The 16706-nt window shown below is 43.3% G+C and overlaps 1 protein-coding gene across 2 annotated transcripts in view; it reads left to right on the forward strand.

The window, feature by feature from the left end:
- Window positions 1-16706, forward strand: part of DSCAM (DS cell adhesion molecule) — a 563650-nt gene that overhangs the window by 287318 nt on the left and 259626 nt on the right. For both annotated transcript variants that reach the window (XM_063447089.1, XM_063447097.1), the window contains exons 12-13: window positions 10696-10895; window positions 12533-12629. In XM_063447089.1, coding sequence (XP_063303159.1) covers window positions 10696-10895; window positions 12533-12629 — 297 coding nt within the window. The remainder of the gene's footprint in view (window positions 1-10695; window positions 10896-12532; window positions 12630-16706) is intronic.

The following is a 16706-nucleotide window of genomic DNA, read 5'->3' on the forward strand; positions in this document are numbered from 1 at the left end:
AACGTGTTTTCATTTTCATTTTAAATCAGATGTTAACATACTTTAGAAGTTTTATATCCTGCTCTATAAATTGAACTTCAATCACAGACTCTTGCATGGTCTAGAATGCTATTAACAGAGCAAAAGATAGAACTTTCTAAATTAAACAGACTGTGCAATAAAGGACGTTTAAACATTAGATCTCTCTTTAGAGGAAATGTTTAGGAAGGCTATGTAAGTCACATGCAGGGAGGTATGGCTAAGGCTGCATAAACAAAGTGATTTAATGATCTTTACACCAAAACTGGGAGAAGTGGGCACTTGGCTCTAGGGCATTAAACCCGCAATGTTTTATAGACGTAGAGGAGAAGGTCTGAGGGAAGAGGTAATGTGGGCAGCAGCTACCCAAGCTGAAAAAAACACAGTTGTTGTGACAGATAGTACATTATCTATCACAGCACCAGCAAATAAAATATTTAACTGTGCATATAGGCTGGCTTCTGGGGCCCCCAGCTGTATCCGCCCCTGGCCCTAGTCAAGTCAACCTACCTGAGTATGGCTCGTCACTAATATCAGTTTTTGGTTTTGGTAACACACATCCCTTGCGTGGTTGCTCTCCATGAGGCACAATGTCTTTCTCTGATTAATCAGATATTAATGTGTAGAAGAAAAATTTAAGAAGTGTAACAAGGTCAAAGTATCGTATTTACATTGACTGATTTCCAAATACATTTATTGTAGTATAAATACAGATTACTGTAAGTATTAATGCCGTGGAGCTCTGTTATACACTCAGATGCACCAAAAATATGGAGCTCCTAGAAAAGAAGGTCATTAGGATAGAAAAGAGGGGCAGAGGGATTTGGGCACCAAGTAGGGACTGCCCCTCCTAAATAGGGACACTTAGGAGGTATGTGGAATTGCTGCATTAACATTGTAGATGCCAGGAGCTGCTGTACGTATTCAACATATGGACGTCTGTAGCGATAACTTGTAAATGATGGTTGAAGATGTTATCATGGAAGGAACACATTTAATTAGAATAAGTCATCAAGCTGAGGATGGGTTCCAGCTAATTACATCCCTAATGAGCCATGAAGCTTTAGCTCTCCTGAGTGGGCTATAGAAGGGCTGTCGGTGCACGCTAGCCCTGTAAAATGGTTTACGCAATCAGTAGCTGATTTTATGGTGCCTATTCATAAGGCACAGAAATGCACTATGGTGCCAAATTTAAACCATTTTAACATCTCTATTATCAGCTATAAATAGTCGTCATTTTAGCAATGTTGCCGGTGCACAACGTACAGTTAGGGAAAAGACCCATAATATGTATGGTTTGTGTGTGAATACACACATGCGTACGTACACAAATATCTATTCAGTGGCTGCTTTGTTGATGCAGTCTACACACCATAGTCTTTAGGTATATTGTAGTGCTTATTTTGAGCAGCAGGCATTGTCACCTGGTTCTGATTTGCCCAGCTTATCAATGCCATTCAAATAAGGTCCACTTACATATCAGAGTGTCCAAAATGGAAAAAATGGCCCTAGCAAAGATTTCCATCCAGACATAGGTGGCTTGTCCTTTTTGATTTTTAATGCAGTTTGCTTCCCAGTAGAGTATTTTGTAAAGAAGGAATAGAACATTTAAAATTAAGCAATCCTACTGGGTCGTCTCTTTCCAAACACCATCTCGAGAACATGAAAGAAGGTTCTGGAAAAGCCTGTCTCTGGTGTGTCGTTAGCAGACTCTGGATTATACAATTTAAATCTTTTAACACCTCAGTTTGAAAAATCCTTATTTGTTATAAATTCTAGGAGAACATAAATCTCCTTACAAGAAAAAAAAAGAATCCTGGTTAAAATTCATGTTTACCGTACTATGTAAATCATCCAGCTTCCGCATACTATATGACCAGAGAATTTTTCAAAGGGAATAAGATATAAACCCTAAATGCTCCCAGCCTTTACCCTGACATATTCAATCAGATCAGGATGCCTTGGCTGCGTCGACAAGCTCTCGAGAAGCTGTCATTGCTATTAAGGCTTTAGATCAAATAAGTCCCGATCTAGCATGCAAACACACGTGTGATTAATGCTTAGAATCAAAGTAACTTCATTTGTATGACCGTGGCGAGCCAAAAACACTGAAGACATTTTATCATATTGGGAACACCATTTTCTAAGCAGTTAGAATTTCACTCTTTTCAAGTACATAAGGTCTCAAGTGTATAGACTCAAATAATGTAACAGTGAGCCCGATTGCAGACTCTACATCGCCTGCTCTGTATTCACCGAGTAATTAAACTTTTCCGTCCCTGAGTAGGTCATGGCGGATTAAGAATGAAAGGAATCTTTGCTAACATAATTGTTTTCACTGTATGATAGAGCATTTTGTGACATTTGCTAGTTAAATGTGTAAATTAAATAATGACGAGGTGGTGACGTGTTGGGAAATGACAAGAATTGTGTTTTGTGCGAAGTGTCTGTGTTTCTGTCTTGCTGTTCATTTGTCTGTTTCTTCAAAAGTAAATAGCAACAGCAGTATATAGATAGGTGGACAGGCAACCCAGTAACCATGGTAACAGCAACATTTAATACATGGGCTAACATATTTACTTATGGGTTTGCATTAGAATACCTGAGCCCATAATTACTTTATATATGCATATGCGTAAGTATATATGAATACAATAGAAAAAAGAACTCTGCTATTGAAGCAACCAGGAATAGGAGATAGGTGGTATAATAGAATGAAGACCGTTTAGAAAGAAAAAAAGGGGAATATCTACTAAATGTCTGTATGTTCAAAGTGCAATAGTGATTTAACAAATCATAAAAATCACTGAATAGTAGGAAAAATAGATTGGCATTAGTTAGGAACAGTATCAAAATGTCCAAAGTTCTCCACTCTGAGGTAGTTCACGAGAGAGTCAATTAATTACCGTCTCTGTGTTGGAACAATGTATCAGCTTGATAAAATGATAGCGTAATAGTAAGTTACGCCTACTATGGTGAAAAGTCTGTGGACTTCCTAAATAGACGGATTTGTTATAGTATTAGGCTGTAGTCCAATATGTACCATAAGCACTAATACAGCTTGACAGGTCTTTATGTTTTGAGATGTTTGTATATTCCAGATAATGATATGAGTGTCAGGATCCCACGGTGGGGTATATCTAAAATAAGAGACATAGTTCTCTCTGTGAAAACTTTATTAAAGTAAAAGTTAAAACACACTCACATAAGATACAGGTCTGGTTAGCACATCGCCTAGTGGGGAATAAGTATCAGTCTTTAAGTCCCTTAGTTGCTTTTACCTCCTTGCCGGTTCTGGGAGAGAGTGGGGGATCAAAATACTGTGTTTGCCACTGGAATTTCTTCTCGTGCGTTCCACTGGGAGATGCTGTGCGTTCCACCTTTTGCCCTTGTCAGTGAAAGGTGAGTTATTACTGCTTTACGCGTGTTTTGTGATTGCTTGAATCACTTAATCACAGGTAAAGTATATACTCTGCTCAAAAAAATAAAGGGAACACTTAAACAACACAATGTAACTCCAAGACAATCACACTTATGTGAAATCAAACTGTCCACTTTGGAAGCAACACTGAGTGACAATCAATTTCACATGCTGTTGTGCAAATGGGATAGACAACAGGTGGAAATTATAGGCAATTAGCAAGACACCCCCAATAAAGGAGTGGTTCTGCAGGTGGTGACCACAGACAACTTCTTAGTTCCTATGCTTCCTGGCTGATGTTTTGGTCACTTTTGAATGCTGGCGGTGCTTTCACTCTCGTGGTAGCATGAGACGGAGTCTACAACCCACACAAGTGGCTCAGGTAGTGCAGCTCAGCTCATCCAGGATGGCACATCAATGCAAGCTGTGGCAAGAAGGTTTGCTGTGTCTGTCAGCGTAGTGTCCAGAGCATAGAGGCGCTACCAGGAGACAGGCCAGTACATCAGGAGACGTGGAGGAGACCGTAGGAGGGCAACAACCCACCAGCAGGACCGCTACCTCCGCCTTTGTGCAAGGAGGAACAGGAGGAGCACTGCCAGAGCCCTGCAAAATGATCTCCAGCAGGTCACAAATGTGCATGTATCTGCTCAAACGGTCAGAAACAGACTCCATGAGGGTGGTATGAGGGCCCGACGTCCACAGGTGTCAGCACATTCAACTATGTAAGTACTTCAGAAGAATATTTAATTCATTCAGATCTAGGATGTGTTATTTTTGTGTTCCCTTTATTTTTTTAAACAGTGTATATATATACTTGGTCCAGTGGAAAAAGTCCAGTCATTGTTAATATAACTAGAATGGTTTGCGCGACATCGACGTAATCTGGCAGCCAAGGAGCTTGGACTGGAATGTGCACAATGAGTGAACAATGGCGACTTAACTGTTCTAGTCAGTGGGGGAGCTAGACGCCGTTGAGTGAGCATATGTACTGTGCGACCGTCACATTCAAAATGACTGAGCAAATAGAGCAATGAGTCTGTATAAAATTTTGCGTTAAGCTTGAACATTTCTCTGTGAAAACTATACGGATGATTCAGAAGGCTTTCGGGGAGGATACAATGAGTGCAGAGCAAATAAAAGTTTGGCAGAAATGCTTTAACAATGGGTGAGAAACTGTTGAAAGTGATCCTACTTTGAAGGGGAGTGAGGCATCATTGTCCCATGTATAGAGATGTCCCGAATAGTTCGCTGGCGAATAGTTCCTGGCGAACATAGCTTGTTCGCGTTTGCCACGGATGGCGAACATATGCGATGTTCGATCCGCCCCCTATTCATCATCATTGAGTAAACTTTGACCCTGTACCTCACAGTCAGCAGACACATGCCAGCAAATCAGCAGCAGACCCTCCCTCCCAGACCCTCCCACCTCCTGGACAGCATCCATTTTAGATTCATTCGGAAGCTGCATTTTTTTTTAGACAGAGGTGTGTTATATTTGAGCATGCTAGGCTGAACGTGCGTATATCATGGCTAGTTGCACTGAGGGTATGAGTATATAGCAGTACATTGTTGTGAAAGATGGCTGTCATGTTTAGGGTGTAGCTTGCACGTTATCAACTGTGTATTTATATCAGAAGCTCCACCACTAGTTATAAATCAAGTGTGAGTCGCCCCATGAGATGAGACTAGTGAATAACATAATACATGAACGGTTAAGGTAAAGGCATGTAAGGAACTACGACAATAAACTATTTAGGAGGTGAAATAATGACATGTTTAAACGCTTGCTACTTTACGGTTAGTTAATGTGCAGAGAGCAGTTCATGTGATCAAAGGCATGATGTGGAGGATCGTCTATAGTGGGACATGCTTGGCAGGCTGCTGTTTACTGCTTGTGCTCATCCGATCCCTTCTGGGCGCCAGGTGCAGACCCTGGGAGTCCCTGATACCTGGAACAACAAAGGCAAGTCTCTGGCTGAGTGCCGGGTTCGCGGCTTGAGGTGGTGGAAGCTTGTTTTGTCGGGTGGTCGGATCTGTCCCGGTGGTGCTTCACGTCCGGTGCGGTATTGTGGTGGCTTAAGGTGGAGGCGAGTGCTTGACGTGGGGCAGGCTCTGCATTTCTGTTTGTGCCTCCGGTCCCGTCTTCGACGCCTTTTGCGTTGGTGGATTTTAATGGGGACTGCTTCGCTTAGCTGTGGTGGAGCTTGTTGGGGCTGTGGTGGAGCTTGTTGGGGCTTCCTGCTTGTTATTTGCTTCCAAAATTGATTAAAGAGTCTGTCCAGCTTAGACTCAATATCCTGCCATGCTTTGCTGGTACCAGGAGGACACGCGGCTGCCGCCATATTGGGAGAGTCGCAGATGAGTATGTCAGCCTGGGTGGCTGTGCTCTGTGCATCCATTAGCTCCAGACAGCCGCTCAGGGGTGGACCGGGATTAAACCCCCACCGGTCCGAAGGGGGGGGGGGGTTAATGGAGCTCCTTTTTAGGGCTAGAACATCAGTCTGCTTTTTTCTGTGTAATCTAATTGCAGTTGCCTGCCTGCCAGCGTGTGTGTCAGGCTCACAGCGTATACTGTGCCCACTGGCCCAGTGCCACCACTCATATCTGGTGTCACAATAGCTTGCATTTAAAAAAAACAAAAAACTTTTTTGACTGTAATATAATAGCAGTCAGTTTCCTTCACACGTGTGCGTTTCAGGGTCTGCCAGGGCACAGTGTCACACCAGTGCAACTCATATCTTAAAAAAAAAAATAAAATAGAAATTTGACTGTGAAATAATAGCAGTCAGTTTCCTTCACACGTGTGCATTTCAGGGCCTGCCAGGGCACCGTGTCACTACAGGGCAACTCATATCTGGTGTAACAGTAGTGTACATTTAAAAAAAAAAAAATACAATTTTGACTGTAATAGATTGAATAGCAGTTAATTGTCTGCAAGCGTGTGTGTGTCAGGCCTACAGCGTCTACTATGCCAACTAATGCCCAGTGTTCAGAGGCCACGTACCCTGAACTCGAAAGGTTCTGAGGACATAGTTGACTGGCTAACACAGGACACCCAATCTTCTACAGCTTCCGCTTGGAACCTTGACGCACCATCCTCCTCCAGCTTAGCTTTGAGCACCTCTCAAGTTACCACTCGCCCGCCTGCCGCCACCACCAACACTAGCACCACAGCCGCTTCACTTGATCTGTCAGAGGAGTTATTTACACATCAGTTGGAAGAAATGAGTGATGTGCAACCATTATTGCCAGAGGATGTAGATAACAGGGATATGACTCAGTCAGGCAGCATTACACACATGGACATACGGTGTGATGATGATGATGTTGTACCCGCTGCTGCTTCCTTTGCTGAGTTGTCAGATACAAGTGAAGCAGTTGATGATGACGATGCGTCCGTGGATGTCACGTGGGTGCCCGCTAGAAGAGAAGAAGAACAGGGGGAAAGTTCAGATGGGGAGACAGAGAGGAGGAGGAGACGAGTTGGAAGCAGGGGGAGGTCGTCGCAAGGAGCTAGTGGCACAGTCAGACAGCATGCATCGGCACCCGGGGTCAGCCAGACAGCACGCCAATCAACGCATGCTGTTGCCACCACCAGAATGCTGTCATTGCAGAGCTCAGCAGTGTGGCATTTTTTTGGTGTGTCTGCGGTGTTTGCGGTGCGTTAAACTGGGAGTTTGGTCTGTCACTGTGAAGCGGGCGTAACCCTTACACTACCTGATCGATACAACATCATACCTGATGTTTTAAAGCACGTTATTCCAAACAATTTAGGAATTATAGGTGATTTATGCCCTTTATGGATTAAAACCAGACTCTGCATCAACTATGTAATTTTCCATGGGAGTTTTGCCATGGATCCCCCTCCGGCATGCCACAGTCCAGGTGTTACTCCCCTTGAAACAACTTTTCCATCAGTATTGTGGCCATAAAGAGTCCCTGTGGGTTTTAAAATTTGCCTGCCCATTGAAGTCTATGGCGGTTTGCCCGGTTCGCCCATTCGCGAACATTTGCGGAAATTCGCGTTCGCCATTCGCGAACAAAAATTTTTATGTTCGCAACATCTCTACCCATGTACAATGCTTCTTGTATATTCTTCAATAAATGTCTCTTCTTTTCATGTTACATGGCTGGATACTTTCCAGACAGACATTAAATATATATAAAATTTAATTTCTGCCGATATATACGACAATATTTGACAAAAAGTGTCCGTATGAGTTGCTACACCCTTAAAACACACTTTATTGCATTCTACATGGGCTCCTGCAACAAGACCGCACATTCTATATGTACTGTTAATAAATCCCTATAGGCGCATCAATTAATAAATCTGTATATATTCAGTTATTTTATAGCAATTAACCGATGTTCCCAACACATCACTTCTTCCCTTTGTTAATCAGTTCCTTGGGTATTGTTTACACATTGACAGCCTATCATGTTCCAGACTCAGCAGTTTTGACATATGAAAAGGTTACGCAGAGTAAATGGTGAGAACTGCACTCAATCCCAACGGCCAAGGGTGCTCCAGAGCAGGACCAGCAATCCCAGAACAATAATCCAAGAAGAAAAACTCACAGGCACTCCAATTTTCAAGCCGCAGGCAGATTTATTGTGACAGAATGCAACGCAACGTTTCGACCGGAAAGGTCTTTTTCAAGCTTGAAAAAGACTTTTCCGGTCGAAACGTTGCGTTGCATTCTGTCACAATAAATCTGCCTGCGGCTTGAAAATTGGAGTGCCTGTGAGTTTTTCTTCTTGAATATGAAAAGGTTACGTCACTATATATTAACATTCACTTGTGTCAATTTCCATTTGTAACATTAAATTGGTTTAAGGGTTACTCTGTGGAAATGAGTGGAAACGCATTATTGTCTAGATTATTATTATAACTTAAAGGTATTTTATTTAAATCTATGTATTATTTCAATCAGCAGCGTCTCTTTGCCGGCATACAATAGTTACACAATGTTGCTATATTGTATTTACAGTATATAGTCCTAACACTTTGCAAGTCCCTTTATGGATTCTAGAGTATGCAGCCCTAAGTAAAGAGAAACAACATGCATACTAGACAATAGCCTGAAAAGTAACAGGTCTACTAATATATATTGGCATTGTTCCCTAGATAATGTTGTTATATAAATTGTTGTATAAATTATTATTATCATTTATATAGAGCCAACATATTCCGCAGTGTTTTACAATTATAAAATGGGGATATTTGACAACCAGTAATTTATGTACAGAATATAACAGAGACAATAGGTGAAGAAGGCCCTGCCCAAAGGAGCAATCTATAAGGAATGGGTATAGACAAGCATGAGAAATAACAGCATGTTTAAAGGGGGTTGGGGTTGATGGATAAGATGCGCCTGTGTTGAAATAAGCCAGTAAAAGTGGTGAGTGGAAGAAATGAACAGTGGCGACAGACAGAGCTGAGCTATGGAGGTGGGGGGACTGACGAGTGCAATGAAATGATAGAAGCATCACCCGGGAAGGTGGAAAGCTTTCCGAAAGAGGTGTGATTTCAGACTTTTTAAAGGACTGGATGCTAGAGGAGAGTCTGATGACATGGGGTTATGAATTCCAAAGGAACGGGGAAGCACTGGAAACATCTTGCAAATGAGAGTTGGCAATGCGGGATTGAGCAGATGTCAGGAGAAGGTCATTTGTAGAGTGATGGGTATGAAAGGGGTTATGTTTGTTAAATAAAAAGGAAATGTAATGAGAAGTGGAGATAGAAAGGGCTTTGTAAGTTAGTGTTAGCAATTTGGATTGGATCCTGAAGGTTTCAGTACACTAATGGGATGACTGGCATAGGGGTGAGGTGTGGTAGTAGCGGTCAGTAAGGTAGATATGCCTGGCTGCAGAATTCATTACAGACTGAAGAGGGGCAAAGCAGGTATTTGGAGGGCCAATGAGTAGTGAGTTGCAACAGTCAATTTGGGAAATGATGAGTGCATGAACAAGTGCCTTAGTTGAATCATGAATTGGTAAAGGGTAAAGGTAAGACCTGAGTCAAAAGTAACACCAAGGCAACAAGCATGAGGGGGTGAGGTAATAGGTGTCCCATTGACTTGCTGAGAGATTGATGAATGAAGACTAATTGAGGAGGGAAAGATAAGGAGTTCAGTTTTAGGAAGACTACGTTTTAGAAAATAGGAAGACATCCAGGTATAGATTGAAGAGAGGCAGTCTGTGATGCACTCAAGAAGAGCAGAAGAATGGTCTGGTTCAAAAAGATGTAAACTTGTGCATTGTCAGCATATAGTTGGTACTGAAATACAAAGGAGTTAATAAGGTTACCTAGAGAGGCAGTGTAGAAGAAAAAAATAAATAATTGTGCCTTGGTGAACACCAACTGAGAAAGGCAGAGGGAGCAGGTAGCACCAGTGAAAGAGACACTAAATGAGCGTTCAGAAAGATGGGATGAAAACCAGGAAAGCACGGTTTCACTGAGTCAAAGGTTGAGGAGGATATGGAGAAGAGAGTCGTCAACAGTATAAAAGGCAGCAGAGAGATTGAGGAGAATGTTTAAGTTGTTCATCATTTTGGTAAGGGCAATTTCAGTAGATTAGAGGAAGCTGAACGGCAGGGCTGCCTATATAAGAGGTTTTTATTTGCTTTGGTGGAGCTGTGAGTAGGATGGTAAGCAGGTGAGGCAGGATTAAGAAACAGAGCCACTATCTGCTAAAAGCAAAAAGATAGCCAGAATGTATGTGTTGGATGTTGGGTTTTAGAGGAACATATTGAGTTACATGGCAGTGGTGGGTGTAAGAAAAGGTGTACTTTTTGACAAAGAGAAAAAATAGAAAGGGAAAAGAGTAAGAAGGAGAACATTAGATAATCAGCTTTTTAAAGACTGTGGAAGAGGTGTTGGGTAGTTTATAAATGCTGCATAATCTTGGTTTCTAAGTGAATGACAGTGTGGCTGCATCACTTGAGGTGTTAGTCAGCAGAAATTGATGAATAGATCCAACTGGATATTGATCATGTATTACAAAGTTTAACATCAAATTTTAATAAGAAATTGCTAAATATACTTAGTAAATAATATATAAGCTTTTGAAAAGAGGCGCCATTTTAAAAAGTATTTTAATTAGCTTTGGTAAGTGAGACTCTTCTTCTTATCCGTTACACAATTCTGAACTTATCTTAGGTGATTTTACAGTACTAACAGGTTTGTCGTTATACTGAGTGCCTCCATAAAATACTTCCTAACCTAACCATTATATTGTTTTTGATTGCAGTTCCAGCAATGATAACTTCTTACCCAAACACAACGCTGGCGACACAAGGTCAGAAGAAGGAAATGAGTTGCACAGCCCATGGTGAAAAACCAATCATAGTGCGCTGGGAAAAAGAGGATCGAATGATTAATGTTCCTGAAATGTCCCGTTACTTGGTGTCTACGAAGGATGTTGGGGAGGAAGTAATCTCTACCCTTCAGGTACAGTAAATGACAGATATTTTGTATATCCAAGACATAGATGTCTGATAGCTTTGTTCGTGTGCTTTATCTTAGCTCAGATATATGTGAGCTGTAAATAAGACGTAAATCTCCGGGGGAGCTTTGTTCGTGTGCTTTATCCTAGCTCAGATATATGTGAGCTGTAAATAAGATGTAAATCTCCAGGAGAATGATATTCCACTGTTGACTTATCATTGGCACATTGATAAGCCATATTTTAAGGGTATCACAAATGAAGTTCAGGTGCATTCATGTAATTAAATAATCCAATCATTACCCGCTTTTTTCCCCAAGAAGGATTATCTGGTGGGGTTTTTTTATTTGTGTATTCATAAACATGCAATTATTATAATTCTGGTTTACTGTGACAGCCAAAGGTAAACAATGTGAAAATTAATCAAACAAGCAAACATGAACAATACATGAACAAAACATGAAACAAGTGTCACAAGGTGAAAAAAAAATTACATAACGAAGTGAATTTACCCTCTTCCAGTTTTCCAAAGATATTAAAAAGTCCTTTTTGGAAGGGTAGATTTGTCTACAGGTAGATTTCTTAAAATTACAAAAATGCTAAGAATAGTTAGGAAATCCACTTACCTTTGTCAACCAAAGTGTTCCAGCTTCAGGTGCAGACTTAAAAGAGATAGAAATGTAAAGAATGTATTCATTATGAATTTAAAAAGTCCTGCTAGCATATAATGTTGCCACAGTGTGTTACAGAACAACTTAAAAGGTCACTCTAAGCATGATAACCACTACAGCACCGGTAATGGGGCAAACTATTTTGCAATTTTTTTGGCTTCCTACCTGATCATGCCAGATGGTGGGTTTCATCTATGGCTTGCTGTGACATGCATCCAGCTTCTGCAGAGCTGTAGAGCTGCATGTCGATCAGGCCAGCCATTCATCGGTTGAGAGCATCAGCTGACCACTCTCAGCCAATAGTTGCAATTCGATGCATTGAAATATGCACAGAATCGACATTAGTGATTGATGACTCCCAAATGAGGAGGTAGAGATTAGAGGGACTAACATCCATATGTGCAGCTTCTCATCGTGAAACCATGCCCGTACAAACTCCAGGCACCATGACCACTTCAAATGAAGTGGTTATGGTGCATGGAGTCACTCTCTAAAAGCATTGACATGCAATGCATGTCACAATCTCTGGTGCTTCCTTGAGTGTTTACTGTTTTAATTGTCTGTTTTTGTTTCTACTTTCTTCCAATGCAATAAAAACAGAAGAAAATAAAGTAAAACATCTGCATAGGGCTGTCTGTAGCTAATTAAAATAAAAATGCAGTGAATATATAATAACTGGCAGTAAATTGTGGTTTATTTATCCAATAAAATGTTTACTGCAGGCCATATTTTATAAATTCTGCATTATTTCAATTTCATTGTTGACAATGGATTATATTGTTTTACTCGTTTAGTACATATTTTGTTAATTTATTTGATTGCTTTTTTGACGTTCTTCATAATATTTTTAGTATCACATTAATCTTTTGTAGAAGTTATCTTGAATGCCTCGCTTACTAGTTTAGAGTACTTAGCTTACTATTAAAAACCAGATAAAAAAAAAATTAAAAAATTCTCAATTTGTTTTGTAGATTTTACCCACTGTTCGTGAAGATTCAGGCTTTTTTTCTTGCCATGCAATCAATTCATTTGGGGAGGACAGGGGAATCATTCAGCTAACAGTCCAAGGTAGGTCAAACGTGAAACGTAAAAAGCAAATCCCTTCTTCAGAATTTTAGCTATATATCAGGAGATCTATACTCGAGATATTATCTGTTGTCTTGTTTATTTTAAAAGAAAGATGTAGATGTGTTTGCATTTAGTGAGCTAGATTTTGTTCATATTTTAGAAGTTTAAGTCTCTTCACTGGTCTTCAGTAATGTTCCAATAGTTTCACTTAGCTTTCATTGCTTGTTTTAGTGCAGTAGTTAATCTTAAGGGCAGGTTTCAACAACTGCCCCCTATCTGTTTGTAAAGTCACATCCACGATGTATGTGATTGTGTGCGTCACATCAGCATGGCACTCATAGGCGTGCGCAGCCTATTGCATTAGGGTGTGCACCCTCAAGCACAAGCACACGCGGCGTGTATATATATACACATATATACACACACACACAAAGCTGTGTGTGTGCTGTGTGAGGGTGCTGTTAGTGTGATGTGTGTGTGCTGGTAGTGTACTATGTGGGTGAGGGTGTTTGTGTGTGCGTGCTTGTGAGGGTGCTGTAAATGTACTGTGTGTCAGGGTGCTGTTTGTGTGTGAGGGTACTGGTAGTGTTTTGTGTGTGTGTGTGTTTGTGAGGGTGCTGTGTGTGTGGGTGCTGTATGTGGGTGCTGTATGTGTGTGTGGGTGCTGTATGTGTGTGTCGGTGCTGTATGTGTGTGGGTGCTGTATGTGTGTGGGTGCTGTATGTGTGTAGGTGCTGTGTATGTCTGTGGGTGCTGTGTATGTCTGTGGGTGTGCTGTGTATGTCTGTGGGTGTGCTGTGTATGTGTATGTGTGTGGGTGCTGTGTATGTGTATGTGTGTGCTGTGTATGTGTGTGGGTGCTGTGTGTGGGTGCTGTGTATGTCTGTGGGTGTGCTGTGTATGTCTGTGGGTGTGCTGTGTATGTGTATGTGTGTGGGTGCTGTGTATGTCTGTGGGTGCTGTGTATGTCTGTGGGTGCTGTGTGTGGGTGCTGTGTATGTCTGTGGGTGCTGTGTATGTCTGTGGGTGCTGTGTATGTCTGTGGGTGCTGTGTGTGGGTGCTGTGTATGTCTGTGGGTGCTGTGTGTGGGTGCTGTGTATGTCTGTGGGTGCTGTGTGTGGGTGCTGTGTATGTCTGTGGGTGCTGTGTATGTCTGTGGGTGCTGTGTATGTCTGTGGGTGCTGTGTATGTGTGTATGTGTGTGGGTGATTGTGGGGGTACATTACTAAATATCCCCCCTCCCTTCTTACTTTATGTGGGGAGGGGGGATTCTTGTTCCTTGTCCCTGGTGGTCCAGTGGAGGTGGAGGCAGATTAGTTATCCCCCCTCCCTTCTTACCTTATGCCTGGGAGGGGGGATCCTGCTGCTGCTGCCATCCCTGGTGGTCCAGAGGAGAGTGAACTCTAGCCCCGCAGGGCTAGAGTTCACTCACGCGAGATCTGATCAGATCTCGCGAGAGGAACCCGGCGGAGCTGCTGGCAATAGCTCCCCGGGTCCTCTCCTGCCTCCCTCACTGCCTGTGAGCCGGTGAGGGGAGGATGAGAGCAGAGCCGGCGCTCGGATAGCGCCGGCTCTGCATGAGCCGACAGGGGAGATCCTGAGATCTCCCCTGCCGGTCTCAATGCATAGGCGTGCCGCGGGGATTAGGGTGTGCCCAGGCACACCCGGCACACCCCGTGCGCACGCCTATGATGGCACTGGTTCTGATCTGGAAGCTGAAGTCTCTTCGAGAGCATATAGCTGGCACAAGATCAAATCTACACAGCCTATGGCTGGTTTCTGGTCACAGGTCCTTTTGGGTCATAGTCCATGACGTGGTTTAATCCCTTAAGGACACAACTTCTGGAATAAAAGGGAATCATGGCAGAATATTTCCGTCATGTGTCCTTAAGGGGTTCAAAAAGTCTGAAACACAATACCTGTCTGTGCTCATTTGCATGTTCAGTTGGGAAGTCTGGGATAGAACTCATGATTTCTTGGGTTTCTGAGGCCAAGTTTTATTTCAAGTCATAGTCAACATTTCAGTTTAAAAATATAAACTTTCATCAGGACAAACATCAACTAAAAACATTCCCATATATACATGTAACATAATACCGATCCTCCTGAGCACCGTTTTAAGCACATGTCAAAGTGAAGGAGCGAGCAGCTCATTCCCAGACGGGCCATCTGCATCCATGCCTCGGCTACAATGGCTGTAATGGCAACCAGGATGCTCAGTGATATGGAATATCCCAGCATAGTAAAATATCACATAATATTACAATTTGCCTCCTCATCATCTATGCATCAAATCACATGTAGCTGTCTCAACATTTAGCAATATTACGTATCCGATCCCATGTTTACCGTATGCAAGTCATTTCTTTGCCCCGTTGAATAACCAGGATCCCATAAATGGTTACCCTATCTCCTATAATGTCATACCCTTCTCTCCTCTATATCAAGCAACAACAGCTTAATAATACCAAAATAAAATAACTAAAGAGGGCTGACCATCCTTTGGCAATTTGTACCTAAACTGCTGGCTAACAGGACCAGGTTTATAATTGACACCTAGGAGTACATCCTGTTGTGGAATGTATTATATATACCGTATATACTCGAGTATAAGCCGAGTTTTTCAGCCCATTTTTTGGGCTGAAAAACCCCAACTCTGCTTATACTCGAGTCAAGGTCTGTATTATGGCAATTTGCATTGCCATAATACAGACAGGGGGAGAGGGGGGCTGGCAGAGCTGTAACTTACCTGTCCTGCAGCTCCTGTCAGCTTCCTCCTCCTCCGCGCCGTCCGTTCAGCACCTCGGTCAGCTCCCAGTGTAAATCTCGCGAAAGCCGCGGCTCTCGCGAGACTTACAGTGTAAGCTGACAGAAGAGCAGAACGGACGGCGCAGAGGAGGAGGAGAGAGCTGACAGGAGCTGCAGGACAGGTAAGTTACAGCTCTGCCAGCCCCCCTCTCCCCCCCACTGAACTGCCACTGGACCACCAGGGAAGGAGAGCCCCCCTCCCTGCCATATATCAAGCAGGGAGGGGGGACGAAAAAAAATATATAAATAAAATAAGAAATAATAAAAAAAATAATAATAATAAAATAAAAATTAATAATAACAAAAAAAAGGGGTATAAGGACCACTATGGGAGGGGGGGGTATAAGGACCACTATGGGAGGGAGGGGGTATAAGGACCGCTATTGGAGGGAGGGGGGGATAAGGACCACTATGGGAGGGAGGGGGGGATAAGGACCACTATGGGAGGGAGGGGGGTATAAGGACCGCTATGGGAGGGAGGGGGGGGATAAGGACCACTATGGGAGGGAGGGGGGATAAGGACCACTATTGGAGGGAGGGGGGTATAAGGACCACTATGGGAGGGAGGGGGGGGTATAAGGACCACTATGGGAGGGGGTGGGATAAGGACCACTATGGGAGGGAGGGGGGTATAAGGACCACTATGGGAGGGAGGGGGTATAAGGACCACTATGGGAGGGAGGGGGGGTATAAGGACCACTATGGGAGGGAGGGGGTGGTATATGGACCACTATGGGAGGGAGGGGGGTATAAGGACCACTATGGGAGGGAGGGGGGGTATAAGGACCACTATGGGAGGGAGGGGGGTATAAGGACCACTATGGGAGGGAGGGGGGTATAAGGACCACTATGGGAGGGAGGGGGGTATAAGGACCACTATGGGAGGGAGGGGGTGGGATAAGGACCACTATGGGAGGGAGGGGGGTATAAGGACCACTATGGGAGGGAGGGGGGTATAAGGACCACTATGGGAGGGAGGGGGGGTATAAGGACCACTATGGGAGGGAGGGGGTGGTATATGGACCACTATGGGAGGGATGGGGGGGGATAAGGAACACTATGGGAGGGAGAAGGGGGATAAGGACCACTATGAGAGGGAGGGGGTGGGATAAGGACCACTAGGGGAGGGGAGGGTAAGGACCACTAGGGGAGGGGTGAGTCAGGACCACTGGGGGGGGGGGTGAAGGAACACGGGGGTGGGGAGGTAAGGACCACTGAGGGAGGAGGAGGGGAAGTCAGGACATATGGGGGGGGGGAGGGGGCGGCAA

Source organism: Pelobates fuscus, chromosome 1, assembly GCF_036172605.1.
Source record: "Pelobates fuscus isolate aPelFus1 chromosome 1, aPelFus1.pri, whole genome shotgun sequence".
Taxonomy (NCBI): domain Eukaryota; kingdom Metazoa; phylum Chordata; class Amphibia; order Anura; family Pelobatidae; genus Pelobates; species Pelobates fuscus.